The sequence below is a fragment of the Cuculus canorus genome, chromosome 3, assembly GCF_017976375.1.
Source record: "Cuculus canorus isolate bCucCan1 chromosome 3, bCucCan1.pri, whole genome shotgun sequence".
In the NCBI taxonomy this organism is placed as follows: domain Eukaryota; kingdom Metazoa; phylum Chordata; class Aves; order Cuculiformes; family Cuculidae; genus Cuculus; species Cuculus canorus.
The window spans coordinates 58,889,514-58,914,108 of record NC_071403.1 but is presented as its reverse complement, the minus strand read 5'-3'; the positions used below and the strand labels follow the sequence as shown (position 1 = coordinate 58,914,108).

At 37.5% G+C, this 24,595-nt stretch overlaps 1 protein-coding gene across 4 annotated transcripts in view; it reads right to left on the bottom strand.

Annotated features, from left to right (window-relative positions):
* SMOC2 (SPARC related modular calcium binding 2) overlaps positions 1 to 24,595 on the bottom strand; it is a 139,523-nt gene that overhangs the window by 41,809 nt on the left and 73,119 nt on the right. For all 4 annotated transcript variants that reach the window (XM_054063327.1, XM_054063329.1, XM_054063326.1 and 1 more), the window contains exon 8: positions 3,807 to 3,993. In XM_054063327.1, the coding sequence (XP_053919302.1) occupies positions 3,807 to 3,993 (187 nt within the window). The remainder of the gene's footprint in view (positions 1 to 3,806; positions 3,994 to 24,595) is intronic.

The following is a 24,595-nucleotide window of genomic DNA, read 5'->3' as shown; positions in this document are numbered from 1 at the left end:
AAAAAAAAAAAAACCAAAAAACCTTCTGCATATTTCTCAATACTCTGAAACACTTCTACTTCTTTATTCTAGTGAAAAAAAAGTTACATTTTATCAACATAGAAAAAAAAAATCAAGAGAAAATTGGGATTCCAGCCCACCTAAATCTTTCCCAGAAATGAGGTTGAGACACTCCTCCAGGCAGCACAACTCCGGGAAGTAACCCTACCTGCTTGTTTACCAGGACTGTAGGTTCCTAAATAGCAGCTAACCTTTTAAGGCTACCTTTTACTCACCAGTCAGAGCACTCATCGAGCAAAAGGAATATGTGCATCTAAATCATACATGAGATTGAATCTAACTTGTCAGCCTTCCGACTGTGAAGATATACAGCCCAGCGAAGGAACTCCTGCCACCTCTTCTCCCAAAGTGAGTTACTGTGTAGCTGCAGAACACAAGAGGCTAACAAAGCAAAGACAGAAAAAGAAGGTGGAAACTAATTCCAGATCCATAGGTAATTTATCAAGATGTTGGGAAGATCTATAGTTACAGTCAATGTGACAGTAGAAGTCAAAATCGCATACACCACATGCACACTATAAATATGAATAGGAGAGTAAGCTAGTTTGTTTTCAAGGTCCACTATCCCCAGTTTCATGAATGGTTCATTCCCATGTACAGGGTGTAGTAGGAAGCCTGCATGGATGAACAAGGAGCACCCAATGTAATTCAGACATAAAAAGAATACAAGAGGTGGAAGCATGGTCAGCTGACACAGAAGGAATATACAGACACCGTCCAGATGTGCAGGGGTGGCATTAGGAAAGCCAAAGCCTCATAGAGCACATTAAGGGCAACAAAAAGGGCTTCTTACATACATATCAGCAGCAAAAAGACTAGGGAAAACGTGGGCCTGCTAACGGGCAGGACAGGGACCTTGCGGCAAAAGACATGGAGAAGGCAGAAGTTCTCAATGACTTTTTATCCTTTGTCTTTAGGAATCTCAAGTCCCTAAGGCCTGCAGTAAAGTCTGGAGCAAAGAAGACTTACCTGCACTGGAGGAGGATCAAGTCAGGGATCATTTGAAAAAAAAATGGAAATACACAGATCCATGGGACTTGATGGGATGAAGTACTGAGGGAGTTCTGAGTAAGCTGGTAAATGTCATTGCAAGGCCACTTTCAATTACATTTGAAAGGTCGTGGTGACTGGGGGAGGTTCGTCAGGACTGCAAGAAAGCTAATGTCACTTCTATCTTCAAGAATGGCAAGGAGGAGCCAAATAACAAGCCAGTCAGCCTTCTCTCAATTCCTGGGAAGGTGATGGAGCAAATCCTCCTAGAAGCTATTTCTGCCATATGAAAGACAAGAAGGTGATTGGGAGTAGTCAGCAAGGTTTTATGAAGAGGAAATCTTGCTTGGTACAGACTGCAGCCCTCTATGATGAGAAGATTTTCTTAGTGAATGAGTGGAGAGCAGTAGATACTGTTTATCTTAATTCTAGCAAGGTTTTTAACACTTTCTCTAACTACATTCTCAGAGGCAGTCATGAAGTACTGGTTAGATAAAGGAACAGTAAGGTGTGTTAAAACAAACTGAATTGCCAGTCTCAAAGATCTGTGATCAGGAGCAAAAATTCGAGCTGGAAGCCAGTCACCAGTGGAGTAATCCAGAGTTCAACTCTATAGCCAATATTGCTTAACCCCTGTTAATTAACGACCAGAATGTTGGGACAGAGGACAACTTTAGCAGGTTTGCAGATGATACAAAATGCTGAGTGGCTGATACACCAGAGGATTTGTGCAGCCATTCAGTGGGACATCAACAGACTAGAGAAACGGGCTGACAAGAATCTCATGACATTCAGAAAAAGGCAAATTCCTACACCTGGATAAGATTAGATGGGGACCAACCAGCTGGAAAACAACTTTGAGGCAAGAGCCTGGGATTTCTGAAGCTCTTTCTAAGCTGAGTATGAGGCAACAATGTGCCCTTGCATCAAAGGCCAACAGCCTCCTGGGCTGCACTAGGAAAAGCACTGCCCGTAGGTCAAGGGAGGTGATCCCTCCCTCTCCTTCACACTGGTGAGACATATCTGGAGTGTTGCGTCCATCTCTGGGGTTTCCCAACAAGAGAGACATGGACATACTGGAGTGGGTCTAGCAAAGGACCATGAATATTATTCAGGGACCGGAGCATTTGACAAAATAAGAGAGAACTGGGTCTGCTCATCCTGGGGAAGAGAAGGCTCAAAGATGATTTAATTAACGTCTATAAATACCTAAAGAGGGGAAAATAAAGAAAATGGACTCAGACTCTTCTAAGTGATGTCCAGAGATAGGAAAAGAGACAATGGGCACAAAACTTAGTAAATTTCATTTAAATATAAGAAAAAACTTTTTTTTTACTGTGGTGGTGATCGAACACTAGAACAGGCCATACAGAGAAGCTGTGGACTTTTCACTGTTGGAGATATTCAAAGCCTAATTGGGCACGGTCCTGAGCAATCTACTCTAGGTGACCTTTCTTTGGGTAGAGGCGTTGGACTAGGAAATCTGCAGAGTTCCCTGCCAATCTCAACTATTCTGTGATTCTATAATAGCACTATACTCATAAAGAAGAACTACAAATAAATCAGCAGAACTCCTAGTGCTTGAAGAGCATGAGAAGATGATTTGGACTCAAATTAGAGAACAGGAACTAAGGCTCCATAAAATGATTTAAACTGTAAGTCAAAGAAGGATTAGAACTAAAATCAAGAAACAGTGAACAAACCCAGGGGTGGTAAAAGGAGGAAGAGCAGAGAAAGCAGCCTTTAGAATCTCTAGAGGGCATATCTAGATCCTCACACAACATGTGCACTGATTCTACAGTTTCAGGACCAAATTTGGACTATTTTCTTATGATAGTTTGTGGATCACAACTGGTCAGAAACAGCAGATAAGCAGTAACTTTTAAGTCATGCTCACTTCAGCTGCTACTGCAATTGGCATAGTCCAGACTACGGTATAAACAGGTAACAGTAAATCAGAACTAGAAGAATATGTGAAAAACACTCACCAAGAATATAGTACTTTGAAGCAAGTGGCTTATGTTTTTTTTCCAAAAACCTTATGCAAATGATAAAGAATTATTTTAGTGTAAGCTTGAAGAGATTTATGATTGCATAATGATGATACCCATACTGCCCTTCAGGTTTATATGAGCTTCCATAGCATTCATTCAGGGGCCAAACCTCAACAATCAGTCTAAATAATATGTCTTTGAACCTGCTATTTGTCTTGCCTCCTTCTGCTCTACATGGCTAACAGCATTGTACTATGCGTCCAGCTCAACTGAGATGACTGAATTCCAAGCTTCTATTAAGAACACATTAAAATGATATTTCCTCTCCATGGGTTCCCAAGCAGCTGTTCCATCAAAGCCAGTCATATGAAATAGTTGAAGAGATTGCTGGAAAAATAACTGAACATTTCTGAGGCTGGATATGGTTTCTGTCACAGACCATCTTACTTGGTTCTTTTATATTCAGGCTAAGGAGTGTGAGGTTTCCTCTGAGCTTATTCATCATCTTTTTCAAACCTTGGCTTCCCAGCCCAAAATATAAAGTAAAAAAGAGGACTAGGAAAGTAAAATGACCATAACTTGCAGTGAAACTCTTCAGCTATATGGCCTCAACTTTTGATGGCTCTTGGAAACATTTCATTTAAACTTCATAGTAGGGGAAAAAACCTAATTCCACTAGCAATAGAAATCTACATGCTAGTACACGGACACTGAAGTTTCTCGTCACAACAGCTTTTGAGCACTGAATATGTATCTCCTTACCTTGTTGATGTACCAGGAATGGGACGTCCCGTATCCACTAAAACACACCAACAGTACCCTGTGGAAGGATGGCACTGTACTGGTTTGTAGAGGCCACCCTGAGCACACTCGGGAATGAACACATTGTCTTTCTGGGGCTGTTTAGCTTCCTCCAGGGCTGACTGAAGTTCTTGATCACATGATGATGCTTTTGGAAGGAAAAGAAAAAAATACTGAAGAAGCTATACTAAAAGCGCCTACTAGATTTATCAAATGGTTTTTACACCTTTCTTCGATTGCATGTAAGTATTGTATTTGAAGAGCTTGTTAAGGCTAAAATTCCAATTACATTGTTTTACGTCGTACAATGTTACGAACTCTAGTTTCCTTTTCATGCAACTGCTTTATAATACAGTCCTAATAATATCTCAATACCCTCTTTCCTATACTGGATATAATCAATAGATAACCAAATATTTCTCTGTCACCTTAAAAAAAATACTCATGTACTTCACAGTCCCTAAACCACTCTTTCTTTTCAGACAGAACAGTAAAAATCCGACTTCTTAGGATTCCTTTTATGAATTATTTATCTAGATATTCACTTAGATGTTTATATTCTGCTCTTTCTTTCCAGTTTTAGAACAACCTGTTAATACAGTAAAAATCCTTCCACGTTCTTTTCTGATGATTCTGGTATCAGTGACGTATCATTTGCTCTGGAGATCAAGCACCAAGAAAAAGTAATACATTTTTATCTCTGCATTAATAATATGTCCCAGATCTCTTCCGGATGTGAGATAAGCTTACACATCTACACAATTCTATCCTTTACCTGAAACCATGAACCAGGGGATCAAGAGAGATAATAAATGAGTCAGACTATGTACTTTACCCATTATTTCCACAGGAACCTTAAAGTTAGTCTTTTATCACATGAAATTTAGACGGTTAATAAACTTTCCCAGCTTCTTGTAAATGCAGATAACCAAAATAAGATGAGACTTCTGATGCAGGGGAGAAGGTGGCAGGAAGTTCAACACCTTCATACTTCAAACAGCATACACACAGTGGTCTGGTTTCCAAAACAATTTTATTCTAAACCATGTAAAGGGTTTAAAAGCAAGTGTATCATTTGCAAACTTGATTACAAGGCATCGATGGAGTGGTTTTTTCAGTTTTTTTGTTGATTCCCTTCCTTTTTGTTTCATATGGTATTTGAGCAGGATGGCTAGATAAACTGATTAATTTTTGCATGGTTTTGTCTTGGTCTACCAGTGACATAATCAGAGACTGAATAACTCTCAAAGCATCAGTGTTTAGATAATAAACTCTACATAGAGAATTAGTGTAGTGAGGACAGAAAGCCTCCTTTAAAAAGGGGAAATAGTTAATTAATTGCATGTTAAAACCTTCACAGAAATAGCTATGGTTTCACAAATTAGAAATCCATTATCAACATCCTCTAAGACTGGGCAAAATCAATCTTTCCCTCAGTGAATCTGGATTATGATTATCAAGTTACAAGGTACAAGAACCCTGGAAAACACATCACTTGGCTTAGTTGTTCAGTTCTTATGTTTTGTGAATAATCAAGCAAAAATGAGAAAACGGGGTGAAGCAGCTACAGTAAGAGGGAGACAATCACTCCTCCTCCTTAAACTCCACTAAATTCTTATTCATGCTGATAAACCTTGGGACCATCCCATTAGCTGCTGTGACCTCTCATTTTACATCATTGTAACTAACAACACAATATGGCAGATGTGCAGGTATTATTATCTCTCACAAACACAGAGGAGCAATAATTTTTCATGTTGTCAGCTTTGTTTAGAAAATACATTGGTGTACAGAGACTATATAGTCAGGTCAGACAGACAAATACGTAACAGCATGAAGAGGTGTGATGGAGAATTCCCAGTGAAGAAACAGATACAGACTGTTTCAGCTGCGAGCATAAGCTACATCACCTAATTTTGGGCAGCTCTAGTTTCTACAGATTGAAACAACCATCAAAGGATTGCACGGCTGGATCAAAACCACTGGAGTCATTGGTCAGTGCATTCACTTGCATTATCATGATTTCAGAGCATGTGTTACAGACTAAGATAAATAGCCCTTACTTTCCCATGGGACTTGCCAAGGCAAGGTTTTCTATAAGCAGCCGCTCAAGCTAGAAAATTCTTTCTTGTGTATTAGGTCAGGTTTGTTTCAGTCTTTTCTTTGCCCCATGTCTGGTAAGTACAAAGAAGTAGTATTATGGGAGAGATGTCAAAGGATGTTTGCAAATGTGGCTTATGGCTTTAGGAGAGACAGTCAGAACACTGGTGGAACTTGACATTGCAAATGAGAATGGAAACAGGACAGACAGTGAGAGTAATAAAAGGAAGGTTTAAAGATAAAAACCAATGTTCTTGATAGCAAAAGTAAGAAAACTGGCAAACAAAACAGGCTTCACACCAAACACTAAGGTAAAAGTCCTACAACTGGGAGGACTTTAGTGATGAAAAATATACTTAATAAGGATAAATATCTTCATTGGTAAAATACAGTAAACTTCTTATGGAATGTGTTACAACAATAACATTCCTTCTGGGAAGAGAAAAGGATTGATACTCCAGCTTCATCTTTTCAGCGAACATCCTTACACTGCTGTTCTTTTACATAGTTCCTTCAGTTTTGTCTTCTGTGAAAAAGAGATGCTTTTCCAAGGATCTTAGTTCAATAAAGCAGTTAGACATGGCTGAAAAATCCTCTCCACATCGTCTGCCATGTTAGCCAGCCATACTGTATCTCAATTGGGATCCTTTACCTCAGGCTGAAAAAGCATTCTGCAGTTTCTACTCAAAACTATATTTTATTCCAGGTTCATACATAAATTTCAATCCTTTAAGGAAAAAGGTATGTTTTGCCCCGTTCCACAAGAGCCTTTTATCACCCAATGACCACTTACTTACCTTGAAAAAAGAATTTTTGAATGAGAATGAATTAAAAAACCTGATGTAAACTTAATGTATCTTAGTCTTCCTATGTCCCATTGCTATTCCATTTCTTTCCTTTTTAATTTAAATGTAAGTTACTAATACACTTTTCCTATTCTGGTTCAAGACAACTTTATAGTCCATTATAAATAACCAACTGATATGCTTCGTCTGCGAAGCATATTGCAGTTAAAGACAAATACAGTAGATAAGCTTCACATTCTGCATAAAGTCTTGAATCAGTTCTTCCTGCTGCTGATGAATTCTCCCTAAAAATATAGTCTGCATTTCAATGAATCAAGTTTTTTTCCATGAAAAGAATAATACCTCAATAGCAGCAGGGCATAACTCTTATTACAGACCATTGTATTAGAAGTTTATAATTTATCTATTATAAATAAGTCCTTATTTATGAAAGACTCAATTTATTCATCTCTGATGGGTTACTTAAACTGTTGATTAATGTTTACTAGGGGAAGTGCTGGAGGAGAAAAGACGCCGCTTTTCTGGAAAAGCTGTCCTGAACAAGCTGTGTAACTGTGCATCTGTCTTAGCATACCTAAAACACCAAGCACAGTACTATATAAGGTACGATAATCATCTTGTTAGTCTTGTAACAGGAGATGCTTTAGCCCGTTGTTTCAGAAATTCTGGCAATTGTTCTGCTGTGTCTTATCACAGCTTCTCTCAACATGTGGAATTTTCATTATTTTTTTTTCCTTAAATGTGAATCGCTACATTTAGGTCTAAATTCCAGTGTGTTCTGCAGAAACAAGTTGCTCAATCTGCAGAAAATTGTGAAAGCATCTGTATGCTACTTTAACATTTCCTGCCACTATATAAACATTTCCTTTCAATTTCCTGAAGCCCACAATGCATATATGACAAACAGAATCCATTACGAGAAATTTTATTTTCACTTAGTTCTTCTCCCCCCATCTCATTACCATAATGGGCCATGAAAAGTCAACTTGGACACTAAAGGGATCTTTTATTCATTATTGAAGCTCAGTGTACCTATAGAAAGCAGGGAACAAGAAACCTATGAACAAAAATACTCCAACAAGAGATACACATGCTCTAGAGGAGTGCAATATAACATTAGAGACAGTTAATACTGCAGTTCTTCCATGTTTCTGGGAATATATTCATGTCCAAATTTCAGCATAGAGAGACTTAACTTGTATGACAATTTTTGCTAACTAAAATATTACGTAAATCATCTGTCTGTCCTAGTTAAGCCTGATTTAGGTAACCCTTCAGAACACTTCAAATATTGATTTAAACAAGTTTTGTGCTAGTTTATTTCAAAACCATTATAAATAGAATGGAAAAATAGTCTTCCTATTGACACACATTCAACCCTTGAACAAATTCACATCTCAAGGAGATAAGAATTTTATCCATTTACTTAGGATGAAACATTCTTGAACCACTGAGCTTAACAGGTCCCAAGGGAACTGATTGCAATGTGTTTTTATATTTTCAACAAGTATTCATAATCTTCAAATTTCATTGAATGGATTTCCACTTAGACTACACTAGATTGTATTTTCACATATGACCAAAACGTTCAGTCCAGAAAGGAATTGGGATGATTTCTATTCAAGCTATTATCTTCTTCCAGAATAATTTACATTGCCTGGATGGCAAAATGATTCATTACAGCAGTGGCCCTCTTATTCCTAACTCCAGCAAACAAGCATCTTCAAGGTAAACTACAAGGTTCTTTACCTGTTACTGGCCAATTTAATCACCCAGAACATATCATGTCTGTTCCTGCTAAAAATGCAGCATAGAAGGAAGCATGTCAGCTAACAAAAATGAAAAAAAAAAATCCTTAAATTACTTTGTTGTGTTGAAGGAGAGGTGTAAGTCCATAGCGTTGTATTCTTTCAGGGTTTCCAAACTCTGTTTACCCTTCTCTAGCAGGACAGATTCCTTCACTAAAGAGGCAGATGAGGTGGTATAATGTAGTTTAAGATGCCATCTTCATATCCTTTATGAACAAGAAGTTATTTTCTCATCTGTTCTAGCCAGAGTACAGGCAACTCACACTAGACTTTCTTATGAAACCCTGTTCTTACAAGAATTTGCCTCCTTGATGTCTCTTGACTCTTTCAAATGAACTCACCTTTTAAGAGAAATCAAATGCAGCTCAATTCTACAAAGAAATGCAGGAACATTTTTGTTTCTGATACTAGATTCTTACAAAGATCATTCATAAACCTAAGTCAGAGTATTTCTGTGGCCCAATGTTCCTCCAGTAGAAATCCATGGAAAAATACCCACTAAATTCAGTGGACAATACATCAATCCTCAGCTAAATATACTCACATAAAAGTATGTTTCCAATTAACCCTAATATTTGCTCACGGACCAAGTACTGATTGTAAGGAATAAGTAACAATAAACACTCAATCTTAGTCCTAATATCTAGGTGGCAAGTAAAACCTAAGACTAAATTACAGCATTAATACTCATCTGGCACCATCTTTTGATTTACATTAGGTTCAGATATGCATCAGCACATGGGTTCTCAAGGCCTGGAGAAAGCTGGCAACATTCCTACCCATACTTATTCTTGTTTGCGAAAACTTGTGGGAACTAAATATTTCAGGCCCCTTGTGTGTATTTGCAGAGTACTCTCAATGTACAGCTGATCACTATTTTGCACTTTTGGAACTTGGGTAGATGATTGTGGCTAAAGAAAAAGCTCATGGTTTCAACATAGCCCTAAAGATTGATGTATGTAGTTTACAACACTGAACAAAGTAGAATAAATCACAGACAGATGCTCTCATTTATCGCTGTGATTACATATGCAAAGACAATGCAATGTACAAGACAGATCATCTGGAAATGCACTAAGCCTATTGAAAAAAGATCCAGAACACATAGCCACCCAGCTCTCATTTAGCATTACCTGAAAAGAACATGGCCACAACCAACACACACCAGGATTTTCTTAATTTTTTACTCGGGGTTTGAGTAGCTTAATAGCACTAGGTCAAATCAACACCTCTGCTATACATAAATTCTGGTTCTACCAATAGGCAAAAGTTTGGGGACCCATAAGACAGAGATCTCAGATGAAAACAGGATGACTTGCTCTTTAACCAAAATCCAAGCCCACTTCTCTGTTGCATTTTTTTAAAGAACTTCTGGTTTAGGGAAGGTTTTGCACACAACTCTGCAATTCTTTATTGTTATTAAAATCTGAAATACTAGGAGCACTGTGAGAAAGATTAACCACAAGATTGTAAAAGAAAATGAACTGGTTTGCCACAAATGCCTGTTGCTTTAGAAATTTGTTTGTTTTCTTGCTTGTTTGTTTATTTTTTAGCCCAAATTCTTGGTTAAAGAGATGAGAAGTATTATGTAAGTATTGAAATTTCTCCTCTCAAAGAATTATAACTAATTTAGATTACTCTATTATTCATTAATAATCCTTTTCCTCCTCAAGTTCTCACACTGCCACTGTACAGATTATAAGGGATCAAACTAGTTATCTTGTTATAAACAAAATGTAATTTTAAATTTTGCCATTCTTATTTTAGTGAATAAACCAGTAATGTAAGATTTGTCCAGTGACTTGATGAAAACTCATTGAGAAGCCAGTCTTCATTTTCAAGCATGACAGAATCTGGCTTTAAATGTTTTAAGTATTAGCATTTACTCCTCCTGTAGATAACTAATATGAGTTAGTATAAATTGTATTATAAATCCAAGTCATTCCAAAGATGCATCCTGCATTAGAGCCAAAATGTATATCCTGAACATCCTGAGCCAAACATTTATTATACCATCAGTGAAACGTGAGAAATCAGCGAACCAAGAGTAGAAAAATTTTGTTAAATCTTTAACAGCAGTGTGTAAAAATGATAGCAAGCCTTTGCAAAGTGGATTGCATTAGTCAGACTGTTTACATCCTACCCTCTACAATAAGTCTTCCAATGCAACCTTAACACAAATCAAAAATCCTTTTAAACCAGCTGGTCAATCACATGGCACCAGGCTTCACAAGGAGAGTGAAAAATCTTCCACTCTCCTGAGGAGATGAGTTCCCTCATGTTCTTTGCTCAATGTGTTGAAGACATTCACTCAGTTACAAGACTAAACACGGATAGATTATCATTTTCAGGTGCTTTTGTTTGACTTTAACTTTGCTCCCCTAAAATGAGAAAAGATACTGCACCAAAGACTGCCTTATCCTCCAAGGATACAACTGAAAGCAGTCATCTGCCAAATGGGTTGAAAACTCGTTTTCCCACATAAGAGGAAACATCAGTTTCTAGTATTTCTAGATATGGCTGCCTCACCTTGCCAAAGCAGAGCAGCACTATAGCATTCAAACTGCAAAACCAACCAAAATAAAAAAAAAAAAAAAAAAAAGGCTTCCACCCAAAAAATACAGCAAACAAGTATCACTGGCTTTTTCCAAACACAGTGGCTAGCTGGCCAGTTTTCTGTAGCAATCTAATGGCTGATTCATCAAATAAAATTACGCAAAGCTACCATTCCTGCTTTATGAGTATATTGACCAGCAAATGTTAATCTGCTGCCAGTGGAAAAAGCTCTCATTTTTAAAGAAATATTTGAAGTGAAAATAAAGCTGGTTCATTTTTTCCACAGAGCTGTGAAAATTAAAGTCCTTGCCAGGTGAGCTTAAGTATTTGTTTGAATAACTCTATTAAAAATTAAAAAACAAAATTTGCAAACTGGGGTGCCTGAATTCATAATTTGGCACTTAATTAAGCCAGCCAGCTTACGGGAATGTTTATCAACCAAGTCCTTTCCCTCAGTGAAGCAGGAGTCATTTCTATTTATCATTTGGGAAAATTAAATACTTATATAAGTGCCTGGATATGACTTTGGATACCTCACTTAATTTCAGAGATGCACAAATGGCATCATTGGCTGCAGTGTGTGCCACGTACCTGCCATTGCTACACACTGCTAATGCTGTTGGCACTGTGCAGTGTTTTCCAGCCTCGTTACTTAAGTCCTGCCTGAGGTGGCTGCACTGCATCTACACTTTATTTTCTAAGTATCAGCTCACTTCCAACCACTTTACAGAAAGCTCCCATGGATATATACTTATTCAAGATATAAACAAGATTAACATAAGAATCAAGCAGCCTTTTTAATTCACATATTTCTTTTTTTTTTCATCATTCACATGCTTCTTGCATAATTCATTTATTTGTTTCATTACACCACCTACTGTGGCTGCAGTGCTTGCAATGTGGGCTGCACAGCCAATCCACAAAACAGCCATCTCAACTCCCTGCATTGGCATGTGAGACAGAAATTGCCCTGCCAGGTCACCTGACTGCTCAGGTGAGCCCTGGGAAAGCACGAGCTTAGTAGGTATTGCCATGCTCTGTCATGGTTTCTCCACAGAAAAAGGAGCATAACTCTAGCCTGAGCTGGACTTCCCTAGGTTTCCCACTCACAAGACTCGCCCTGTACAGCCAACCCCTGCAACACGCTCATGTACTCTGCAGCCCACCCATGCGTGTCCCACAGTGTCTTACCTCAGCGCTGCTGGGGGAAGGCTCAGTGATAAACTGTAGTGGGACTTCTGACTGTTTTTCCTCTCAGATTTCACTGTAATAATCTCAGACCACAGGGACATGAACCCTGGTTGCTGCAGCAGAAGCCCATCATAGCCCGAAAGACTTCTGACTGGTTTATGGGAACATGATCTGAAGTGTGTAACTAAAAATTATGCAGACATATTAAAAAACAGAGGATGTTATTTTGCATTTAGATGGTTCTCCTTTACATGTCTCAGAGTACCTTACAAAATGTTCAATATGCACCTCTGTCTAGCTCATAGCAGACTAGATAGATATTACAAAATGGTAAGGATCTGGGCCTCTGACACTGATGCAGAGATTAAGCAGGCTGTTAAAATAGAAATTCTCCTTTCATCCTCAGTGTTTTGAGGAGTGTTACTTTGACAGCCATAATGCAGAAGTTTATGCTACCATCATTCCCACTGCCTCGTCTGTGGCAGAACAATTCTGTGGCTAAGCATAACAATGCCCCATCTTGGATATGCATCCTTCAAACCTACTTGATTTAAATAATCCCAACAATTAAAAATCAAACTAATGCTCAGAATATCATTGTGCCCTTAAAAGCTAATTAATAACAGATCAACTAAAACCTGCTTACTTTTATACTGACCTACTCCTCATCTTGTCAAAAAGGAGGCAGGAAGCAGGTGGAAAATAGCATGCGTATTATTACTCATGTCTCTAATTACAAGAACGGTGTTGTGCAATGAAAAATGTTTTAACAGAGCAAGAAGGAAATCCTGTAAAGTGCCATCATCTTTTGAGTTACACTGCTCCCGGAATGCATTAACTCTTGTCCTCAGTATAAGACTTCACGAATAATGTGAACATGAACCCTGGTCAAAAGGTAACTCCCCTGCCCTAACCCTGCACAAATCCGAAGGCCCTTAGATTAAATGCTGTACAGGTCTTTCACCCTCGGAACAATATATTCAAGCCACATTATTTATATAGCAACTAAGTAGACAGTATTTGTAACAGGGGAAATACAGGATTCGGATAGAAGACTGTTTACTGATTTTGGCCAAGTTTTGTGTGCAATAAAAAGGATGAGCCAAAGAAGAGTATAAGCCAATAAGATTATGCTATTATTATTTCTTTGAGCTCCAACAGTTTTTTAATATAGTTTTATGTAGCTCTTTTTTTTTTCTTTTCTCATATGTCCATGGTTAAATAGCTCAGATTGTGCTTTGTTTTCAAGAGAAAAGCCAAATCTTTGGTTTGGCTCTACCTCCAAACTTTAGAGAAAAACAAGAACAATGTTAATTAAAAATAAAACTGCGAATTCCACCTTGCTTTCATCTACTTTCAAATAGACATAGTTCTCTAAAATGTAGATAATGCTAAATATGGTGTGATAATGAAACATTCCTATGCTTCTGAAGGATGTTATATCCCCATCATCATGAATATCCCAGGCCATAATTTCCTCTCCAGTAAACTGGAATCATTTCACTGCATGTAGCAGGGATCACCAACAGAAAATTCAGTTCCTAGCATACCCAGAATAATTTTAAAGTCTTCTTAGATGATGCATAGTAGCAAAAGCAAGGACTTTTTCAACCAGTAAAATTAGAATTGTAAAGTCTGGCTAATGATCCTTAACCCTTTACAACTCAGTGTCATATGGATACTTTAATTGCTCAGAACATCACTAACGTGTATAACTTACACACAAATGACCTGTATCAAAAGAAAAAGCCTCATGTAAATATTTCCCAAAAATCCATTGTGTGTGAGAATAAACAACAGGTTTCAGAAGTATTATTTTTTTCAGTGTTTGCATAGCATGTTTCCCCCAAATATTTTAAATCTTTCAGATCTGTTTAGACTCTGTCTCCCTACACACACATACATCTACCTCAGGCCTCATTTATTTTGAAGCTTTCTATGACAAACAGAAAATCCAAAGGACTGGTTTCGGCAGAACTGTTCAAATTAAACAGATTCTAAATATTTAAATTTTCCAGATAACCAGCATCACAGGGAACAGCAATATTGGCATTCAGTCACCTAAGAGGGAAATGTTTTTATTACAGCTCATGCAAAGACAGTTCTGTTGTTCTTTCTATATATTATACATTGTGTGCTTTGTCTTCTTTTTAATTTGGGGAGATTAAAGGTTGTTTGATGGCTTGAAAATAATGAAAAAGGAAGCTCAGTGGATGATGGTCCCAGGAGGCTGTGAAACTGTTAAAACCATAGCTGGTGCTGATTAAATCTGACTATTGTAATAAAGCATTCTCAGCCAAATCAACCAACCACTGGCATAATTAATGGAAGTCCATAAGGGCCTTCACTGGGGTGCGTTTTCATCAATCAGAAGGAACAAACAGAGTCTAAAGCAGGGTGGGAAAGCCTGTATATTTACAAATTTGCTTGCCTTGGGTCAGGCTTTTGAGTAACTACAGAACAGTCTCATCACAAGTACTACTGATTACCAGGCATTCTTCCTCATACATGTAGGCTCATTTACATAAGGTTAACACAGTGGTGAAGACACAAGCTCTCTCTTGCACCAACATTACGGGCATCCTTTTTCTGATTTTGTTCTACATATATATTTATTGCAACCGTACAATGGCAGGAACAGTTTACAGAGAGGAGGGGATGAATCCTTGAAGTTGTCAATCAATTGCAAGGAAAAAGGGTGAAAATCCAACCTCACGATTTATGACTGAAACAAAGAAACCAACAATCTAAACTAAAAGACAACAAGTATAGATGCAAAACTGAAACTGAGAGAAAGGGTTTAGGTTGTACCTTTTCATTTAGAGAAATTCAACTATTTCTACTGATCAGTATAACACATTTTTCTCCACTTCCACCTCCTGTACTATGTAAGTCTCTAAATCTCCTTCAGTAGCCCTGTACTAGACATTATCTCAACCATCTCTTTGCTGAAACTTTTGCTTCTGCTTGCATTGATCTGTCCAGACTGCAGCAGCCCTTCCAGAAGCAGAGCCAGGGTTAAAACTTTGCAATTCCTGACGAGCTGTCCCAAAAGTAAGCAATGAAACCATGCTATCTCTCTGCACTAGCTGATGTCTGATGCTTTCACATACAATAATTTATAAGCTGCTTAAGTCTCCCCAAGAGACCCTCCCAGACATCCTGAGGAAGTAAAATTGCTACAGAATGAGCACCGGTCATTCAGACTAACAGTGTTGATGTTATGACACTTGCATGGAATTTTATTTGAAAAATAAATATTAACTTCCACAAAAACTCACAACCTTGATGATAGAAACATTCTTACTTAGAAAAGCACTAGATTAATGCTGATAATATTCTTCTCTAGTTCTAGGATCAAACACCTCGTTGCTCCCCTAGTTTGGTATCCTTCGGTATCCTGCAGCGTAGATAGAAAAACTGGACAGTACAAGAAAAGCTTAAAACAGCAGCATTTGAGATTGAACAATGGCAAAAATTGAGAAATAGGCAGTGAAGATCAGCCATTGACAGAAGAGAATTCAGACAGCAAAGAAAGGACTAGAAACAGAACAGGGAATTCTGTCTGTGCAACCAACAGTGAGGATGATTAACTATGCTAGAGTTAACAGAGCCTGTAAAATTACATGAAGCTCCAGTAAAAGCAGATACAAAGAGATGAATTAAGCTCACAGATGGTATTCTGACCCACAAACTTTCTTTCTCAATTGCACATGGAACAAAAAGATCTGAAGTGAGGCATTTTTCCTCTAGCTTTGCTGCAGAAAGGGAATGCTCCATATAAAAGATACACAGGTTCGTTTTGACATGTGTATGGAGAAGGTGACTGCATCATTACATCCTTGAAGCCAGCACTATGGCTAGGGAGGTGACATTGCATGAAGCTGTTCATGAACGCACAGTGCTTCCGGATATGACTTTAATGTCAAAAACATATCATCTCATCTGGAGAAATTAAGTTTCACATAAAGGTAATAAAAGAGAAAAAACTTTCTGCCCTCTTTTCAGCTGGCAATACAAGTAGCTGAGCCCTTGTGCTGATAGTACATCCATTAAAGTCAAGAGGAATTCCAGCTATACAATAGCAGCAGGGTAAGAGTAGACTGCCCTATTGGCACTGATCCAGCAGACTGATATACCACATAGTAGCTACTTAAAGAAATCAGTATGCACTATATTTCCGAGAGACAGTAATGGCATCATCAGTCCTGCACCACTAATGTTCTCAATTAGAGGAAAATTAAAAGAAAAATAAATAAAAATAACCCTCCAGGCCTGATTCTCTTCTCTCATCAGGTTTCCACTTGCATTATCTTTCTAACTGCTGTGGATTCACTCCTATTTACATTGGTCTGAGTAAAATGAAGCTTCATGCCTGCTGAAACAATTCCATTTTCTCCTGCAATCATCTGCTATTACTATACTGAACTGTTTAATCAAAGGAATGAACAACAGGATGTGTGACTGCATTAGAAGTCACTGTTTCATGCTGGCTATGTTACCAAGAAAAGGAGGAAAAGTTACCTTTCAAACTGACATATAAACTGATATTTTGGGGTTTGCTGCTTTTCAGTTCTATCAACTGAAGGTAACTAAAAATCATATACTAAAAATAATCTTAAATTGTTTTTTATGCCCAATTAGGAACTGCATAATAACTAAAACTCAAAGTCCCCTGAGCTAGGCAGGATATAGCCTTTATTCAGCCAAACAGGAGAGCACTGAGAATAATGATTCTCTCATTACCTTCATGCAATAAAGGGCTATTGAGATTACGGCTTTAGCTACATTGTGGGAATTTGCAGAAAGTCTGAAAGGAAACACACGAGGTCAGAAGTCACTTACACTTCTTCTCCCAAAATCAATTAGGTAAGTAAACCAACAGAAATGGTCCCTATGTCCTTGTCAGCCAGAATAATAGGGCACAGTGCTGTTGTGAAAGAAGGATGAACTGCACCAAGACAGAGCGATGGTCATGAAGCTCTGCAACTAATCACACTCCAGCCTCAATTAAGAGTCTCCATTGTAACGAAGTCTGTGGATGTATTCACTAAATGACAAGTAGACATAACCAGACAGGATCAACTCTTGTCAGCCCTTCTATTGATGGGAATGTGCATTAATAGAGACCTGAAAATTTGGCCTAATAGCTGAGAGGGAGCATCGCAGACACTCAAACCTTCTTAGAAATTGAACCTGGACAGATCATGAAATCCTGAACTATTTTCTACTTTCTAGCCAAAACTGTACCTCTGCTTTTGGGAGCACACGAGGTGTTAATTTGACTTTATGTTACTCTTCCCCTACACTGAACACCAGCCAGCCTACTGCTTTGATCTAACTGGGTGCACTAGAAAACAATTCAAGGCCATTAAAGGTCACCCACATTTGAGGACTTTATATATCTATAATGCATTCTAGTCCAACAGAAACTGCATCTAAGCAGTCATCCAAATAGAGGACAATAAAAGTCCTTTCATTTTTATAAGCTGTCTTTACTCACTGAAGGACAATAGAAGCAGTAAGTTTTAATAACCTTAAAATCTCACTGGAAAACATTAGAATAAGGTAACCCACTGTTTCAGTGACAATAATATATTTTGTTCATAGCTTGTTATGACTGTAATAGGATTGGTAGAAAAAATTTCATTGTGACTGTTTTTAAATAAAAATATGTTTTTCATTCAAAGTGTTTGTTTTTCATAAAAAACCCCATGATTTTTAATGAGAACAAAACAAAACCAAAACCAAAAACCCACAAGTTGTTTCCTTGTGCTGAGCTTCCCAGAGAAATACAAAATCCAAGATGCTTACAAGTTTCCTGAGGTACCTCTGAGTTTTTTAAAAGAGGAGACCATTAAATCCTGCAAGTACAGTCAGTCTAAGGACCCCAGCCCCAGAAAAAGAAGGAAATAATGACAATTACCAGTCCCACAAGGCATTACAATGGCCAGTCAAGATTTTGAGTTTTGAGCCAAAAGCATTCAGCTTTTTGAAGCCTTGTTTGCTGTTCAAACTTTCAACTTGAAAATACATTTTTTTTAGGTAAAAATTCATATATTTTAAAAAAAACTCCCTAAGAAGTCATTTTTTTTTCCCAAGAAGGCTATGTTTTCAACCAATTTGGTATATTAAGCTTTGCTCTCCCTAATCTCTTCTGTTTTCAAAGGCAGCAAGAGAATTTAAGATTTGAAATTTAATTTACAGCCTTAATCTTATTTAAACATAGTTTTATTTGTGGTTGAATGCAGATACTTGGCCTGCCATTTTTAAACTAAAACAGGTATCAAAAACAGCTTAATGAAAAACAGTGCTCTGTCTCTTCAGCCACTGCTTTTTCTCCAGTAACACAGGAATATAGTGGATATGGCAACAATAGATAATGTTATTTCTAGGCAGTGCAGAGCACAGGGAGAACATAGTGTTAGCATTTGTCTGGAGCAGTTTGTTATGAGACGGGACAGAGTATGATGGACAGGGTGGAGTGAAGAGGAAAGCAAGCCAGTAATAATACAATATTTGGGGTATATACAACATTTTGTGGATGAAAAGATCTCAAACTGGTTTTATGTACTTTAGCAAAATAATTGGACAAGAAGAGGTCCCCTTGTATTGATTATGACCTTCGGTGCAGCTTTTTATGGAAAGGAGACTCTACACTGGTCCCAAGCAGAAAAAAACAGCGTATTGCTTTAAGGGCAGGCTGGGGAAAAGGATCTGTGGATGACAGCATTAACCTAGGACCTTAGCAGTCCATAAAAACAGATGCTGCAGTAAAGGCTTGGATGGATGTAATAACTGTATTGCAGACGTGTGGCCAACATACAGCTTTTGGAGAGAATTCCACTCCTCCCAGAGAAGTCCCTGTAGAAGTTTAATTTCTCCTGCTTTTGTACCAAATGGAAAATGCTAACATTAACGATGAAGCCTGAAAAAAGTCCTGCATCACATGGAGATTCTTTATAGAAGTAAACGAAAAAGCCAAGAATTTATTGGAAAATAATTAAGCAATGAATGAACTGTAACACAAGCTGTCAGGTTTTTTTTCAGAGAGTTTGTTCAGAGATACATGGTTTCACAAATAAAAAAGTTTGAAGTCATATGTGATAAATCATCCCACTGAAAATCCCTCCAGATTTAAACAACTGTGACTGCCCATAACCTGATCTACCAGGGAACATCTAGAAATGAATTTAGACTGTCAAAAATGTATGTCAGGATACTGAGGTAAAAATTTGACAACAGCTACCAGGGCTGATTCATTTTACATTGCTACCAGCCCTACCATGTTCTGTAATTCCATTAACAGCAGTCAGGCCAGATCAAGCAGTAGAATTCCACAGAATACATAAGATATTAACAGGGGAAAATTCCCATAAGTGTTTTTGGCTTTTTTTTTTTAAAAAAAACACTTATTAATCAATTATTGGAAAGGTGAGCAGTTGGTTATTTGAGTTATCCTCATGGGAGAAAGAGAAAATCGCTTTCCTCAGAACAGCCTAGTCTGTTTTATAAAACTAGAATAACCTTGCCAAAACATCTCACTGGATGGCTTTGATTAAAATTAAGAGCAAAAGTTAAAATTTTGGTTTTCTTAACCTTAGCATTTTTGAGAGTTTTTATCAGCTAAAAGATGAATTCATAAGTAGTTCTTAACTTTGCAAAACCTAGGAGAGAGTTCAATGATATCCTTGAAGTAATGGAATCATTTTCTTCACCATCTATTCCAAGCACAGTTTCTTCTTGTTCAAGAGCATAACTACCAATTTACTGAAGTTTTGAAAACATGAGTCATAACACTCTCTGACATTGCTGATATTTCTTTCATTTTGTTATATATATTTACTGGCTTGACCTCAACAGTAGTATTGGATTCTTAATGTTTCAGGGGAAAAAAAAAAAACAAAACAGGACTATTATTTAGATGCCAGTTTGCAAATTTAGATGCCTAATTCTATATGCCAACACTTGACCTGGGCCTCTTGCCCAAGAAAGTGTATCAGAATAAAGAAAAAAAATACCTTTACTGTATCGGAAAAGAAATGCAAAGGTTGCTATCTATATTCACTGCTTTTAGGGTTGTTGATTGGAGTAATGGGTAGGGAAGTGAAGGCATCTCTGCATGGTATATGGAAATTTTCTCCTAACTGTCAGGTCATTAAGATGATGATGGAAGGCCTGGAAACTCTTACTTTTGACATTGCTGTACTTCTAATTGCCTGCAAAATTTGGGAGACCTATCTCCTATATACTGCACAGCAATCATGCTGTTGCCGTAGTCAGACCCAGATTGTCTTGACTAGAATGTTTATCTATTTCCCAGAAAGATTATGTCTTTAGACATGAGCCAGTCCAATATGTTTCTGTGCATTAACATTATTTTTTTTGCAACTGTCATTAAAATATAGACTGATAGCCCGACATCCTTCTTAGTATTTATGAAGTTTATGGATGCTTCTATGATTTTGCAATCTGATGTCTGGTAAATTGTGGAAATCTAGGGGTACGTGGGGGAGTACATGTTTAAAGACTAAAGGAGAAATTCAAGCACGACTTTGTGCCATTTAGTTGCTGCAGAAAGTAATGTGATATAATAAAAATTGGTCAGGAAAGATTACTATCTCTTGGCATCAAATTTTAACACATGTAGTAAAACAGAAATCATCAACATTGCATAAAACAGATATTTTCTTTATTTTTTCTTTTTTCTTCCCCACCCCCCAGTGGGGGTCCAATAAAACCTGGAACATCTTGAGTATAAAAAACATCAACTGGATCTAAAACAGAGCTCTGTTTTTTTAATGGTTTAGAGTGAAGGATCTTCCCCTGCAGTGGGAGGAAAAAAACTGGAAATGTCAGTGCTTGATCTTTATAGAAGTTTTGAACTAATATGTGAAATTTAAATGAAGATAAATGAAAATGCTTGTGAAATGGATTATTAAAGATAGGACAGTACCATAATAAGCATGATCTAGCAGCCTGCAAATTAAGAATGTACCAAAATATACAAGCACTGTGGGGAGGTCTGGAAAATTTTATCTTCTTGGAAGAGGCTGAAAGAACTGAAAGAAAACTGTAATTTTCCCTTACCAACTTAGGACAGGCAAGGTGAGGCAAGTAAAGGCAAGGCAAGTAAAGAGAACCAAAGAGGATTAAGAGCAATTTTCTTCACAACTGAGGAGGGTGAAGAGTTCTGTCTTCTTTTTGTATAATAGCTATATCAAGACTAGGGTATCGTTAAAAAGATTACAAGTAAGACATAAAGACATAAAAATTGGAAAGTAAGACAAATATTAGAAACTAAGTCAATCATTGGCCCTGATAGTGTGAACAATCACTAGTTTCAAAGTTACCGTGTCTTCAGCTACTCAGGAGTATCTAAAAGAATACTATTCTGAAACTATTCTGTTTCTTGACAAAAAAAAAAATAACAAAAAAGTGGAAGAGAAGAAAAAAGAACTACTTTTTCCTCTTCAAAATATTTAAAAATAAAACAGTAGGGGATATAATAAGACATGACATGCCTCACACATATCTCTCCCCAACAATTTCTTAACAATACTGATTTTATAATAAAATATAAATCAGATATTACAGTTCAATCCAAATACCTGAATTTGTTCAGGAACTCTAAAGGGAACGTTTAGTAAGTCAGCAACCAGAGTGAACCCAAAGATTCTGAGGAGGCCATAAGACTGTTGGCCTGGAATGTTCCAGTCCTCCTCTGTACCAGTTTTGCTTAGTTAGCTTCATCACAATGATTTTTAACTTATCTTCCATGCTCAGCTCGCTGACATAACAGGCCAAACAGAAAATATTCTACCAGCTGATGTTTTCCAGCACCCACAGATTTCACAAGGACCAAAACACAGATCTGTGACCATTACAAAACATTCAGACTTCAGCTGTAGGTGTCATGAAAAAACGCTAGTCCCTTTTCTGGCATAAAGAATTGACCTGCAGATGAGCTATAAAGTTTGCATTAATAATAGCTGGATTTGAACTTGTCCAAAATTTGGCAGAGTCTGATGCCCCCCCTGTAATGGACTGAGCTCTCATTGACAGAATCCATGTATGGACTTAATAGCCAATTGATATGTTTGAAGAGTTATTTAAATCAATAGTTCTGCCTTCTGCTTTCCTTTTATGGTTTGAATTGAGGTTCTTGGGGCTCAATTCAATGCCATTTCAGGTATTCTGGACTATGAAACCTACATGTCAGAACATCACAAATATCCAGCAGGCTGTCCAATCTTCTAGCTCACACAGTTATCAGATGCCCTCGGCCATAGAAAGGCACAAATGCCTGTATTTCCACAACTTATTCTAACATTCTCGGTTTCTACAGCTACAGCTAATGGGTGCATTTATAACACGTTTGGGAATGCAAATCCCATATTTGGGTATGGCTGATACCTCACCAACAGCTGGAAGGAAACACTGCCATTAGGGCCAGAATGAGGCAATAGCCAGGAAAAAAAAACCCACTGTTTTTCCTACGTAACTCAAAGGTGTTCAGTTAATAAACCATTTCTACTGAGGCTATTTTCCTATGCTAAGACATATTATATACTTATTTAAACTTAATTTCTGAATGTCCAGTATAGGCATAACACATTCAGAGTGCGCAGGACTCTTTGGACACATATACATATTCTGCTCTAAAGTCCTCACCTGTCCTTCCTTTCGAGAACAGAAGATTGGCCAGGGTTCTTCAGACCAACACAAGACTTACTAGGAAGCCCTGCTGAAAAATGGAGGTAATAAGCTTTAAAACTCTTCTCACTCTTTCCTGTGTTCTTTTCTCAGTTTGTTATGATACCCATTTTGATCTCCTTGTATTATAACTGGTTCCATATCACAAATCTTCACACTGTGCAATAATTCTAATCCAAAATGTAACTGGGAACATGCAACAGGACCTTATTTTTTTCTTGCTATCTCACACATCTTCAGCTGCACGTAATTTATCTCCAGTCACTATTAAAAAGGAACATCTGTAAAATGTAACAATTAATGAGAATAAATACAAAGTCACTGAGCTGTTAGTCATTTTCCTGTCTATAAGTTACTGATTTTCCAATGCTTAGAAAGGAATGGCTATCAGAAACCATGTGATTGAGCAGAGACATAAACTTTTACATTTATTTCCTTTGAAAGAAAACGCTACTTTTTTTTTTTTTTCATGCAGGCTTTTTTTCAGTTTCAGGGCTGAGCTTTGCCAGGATAGGCATAGCAGGAGGATATTAGCCAGGTTCAGTTTAGAATTAATGCGAGCACTGGAGCAAAGAACACGGTTTGTCCTCATTCTTTGCAAGAAGATGACTTTCAGGGAATGATCAGTGCACAGGGATCCCACTGGAGCAATTACCTCTGAGAAACAAAACAAAGCAATCTAACAAAACAGAAACCACACTGGCAGCCACAATAGTTTCCATGTGAGAAAAAAAAAATCATATATACAAGTTCTTTAAAGCAGCCAGATGACAAGGCAATAAAAACTGCATTCAAATCTTAGCATGTCACTCTGTCACATTAATCAGTCTTACTGGCAGACTTTGCCAAGAGATTCAGACTATACAGACAAATAAATGCAAACAGCTATTTGATATAAAGACATAATTGCTAGTCACATTATCACTTTGAATTCCCTATTTCCCTTCTACTAGGAATGTTTTCACGGTAGATATTATACCGTTTTCATTTACATATGCAGCCAGGCTATACTACATCATTGTGTGTGCACTTCAATGTTCTTCCAGAAGGCGTTTTGAGAATGAAACTCCTGTTGGATTGAATACTTTCAGCCTAATTGATGAAAACTTGTAACAGATTTTTAAAGCCTTGAAACTGATAGTCTGTAGTAAAATGGCAGCAATAAAACAATACTCTGTTGCATCAGAAAATTAAATAAAAAACTATGTCATCCTTTCCTGTGTGTACAGCCAAAGTAAAAAATTAAACTGAAGATGATTCTATACCACCAGAATATCCAGGCACAGTGGCTAAAATCTGGGCACTCTTGAAGTCACTAAAGCCATAGTTTGAGGAGACAATGAATTCTGATTTAGGATTCTCCCTTCTGGATGAAAAAATGTCATCATCACATGATTCACTACCTTTTGCACAGATGTGTTAATTTTGACAGCCTGACCCTCAGCAGGCTTCATGCTAAAACAGAGTTTCCTCTGGGTGACACTATTTTATGCTGGATCATGTATGGCTTGTCCACTAACAGCTTCTTGAAGCATCTAAGCATGAAGATGGCAGACAGCACGAAGCTGGCACA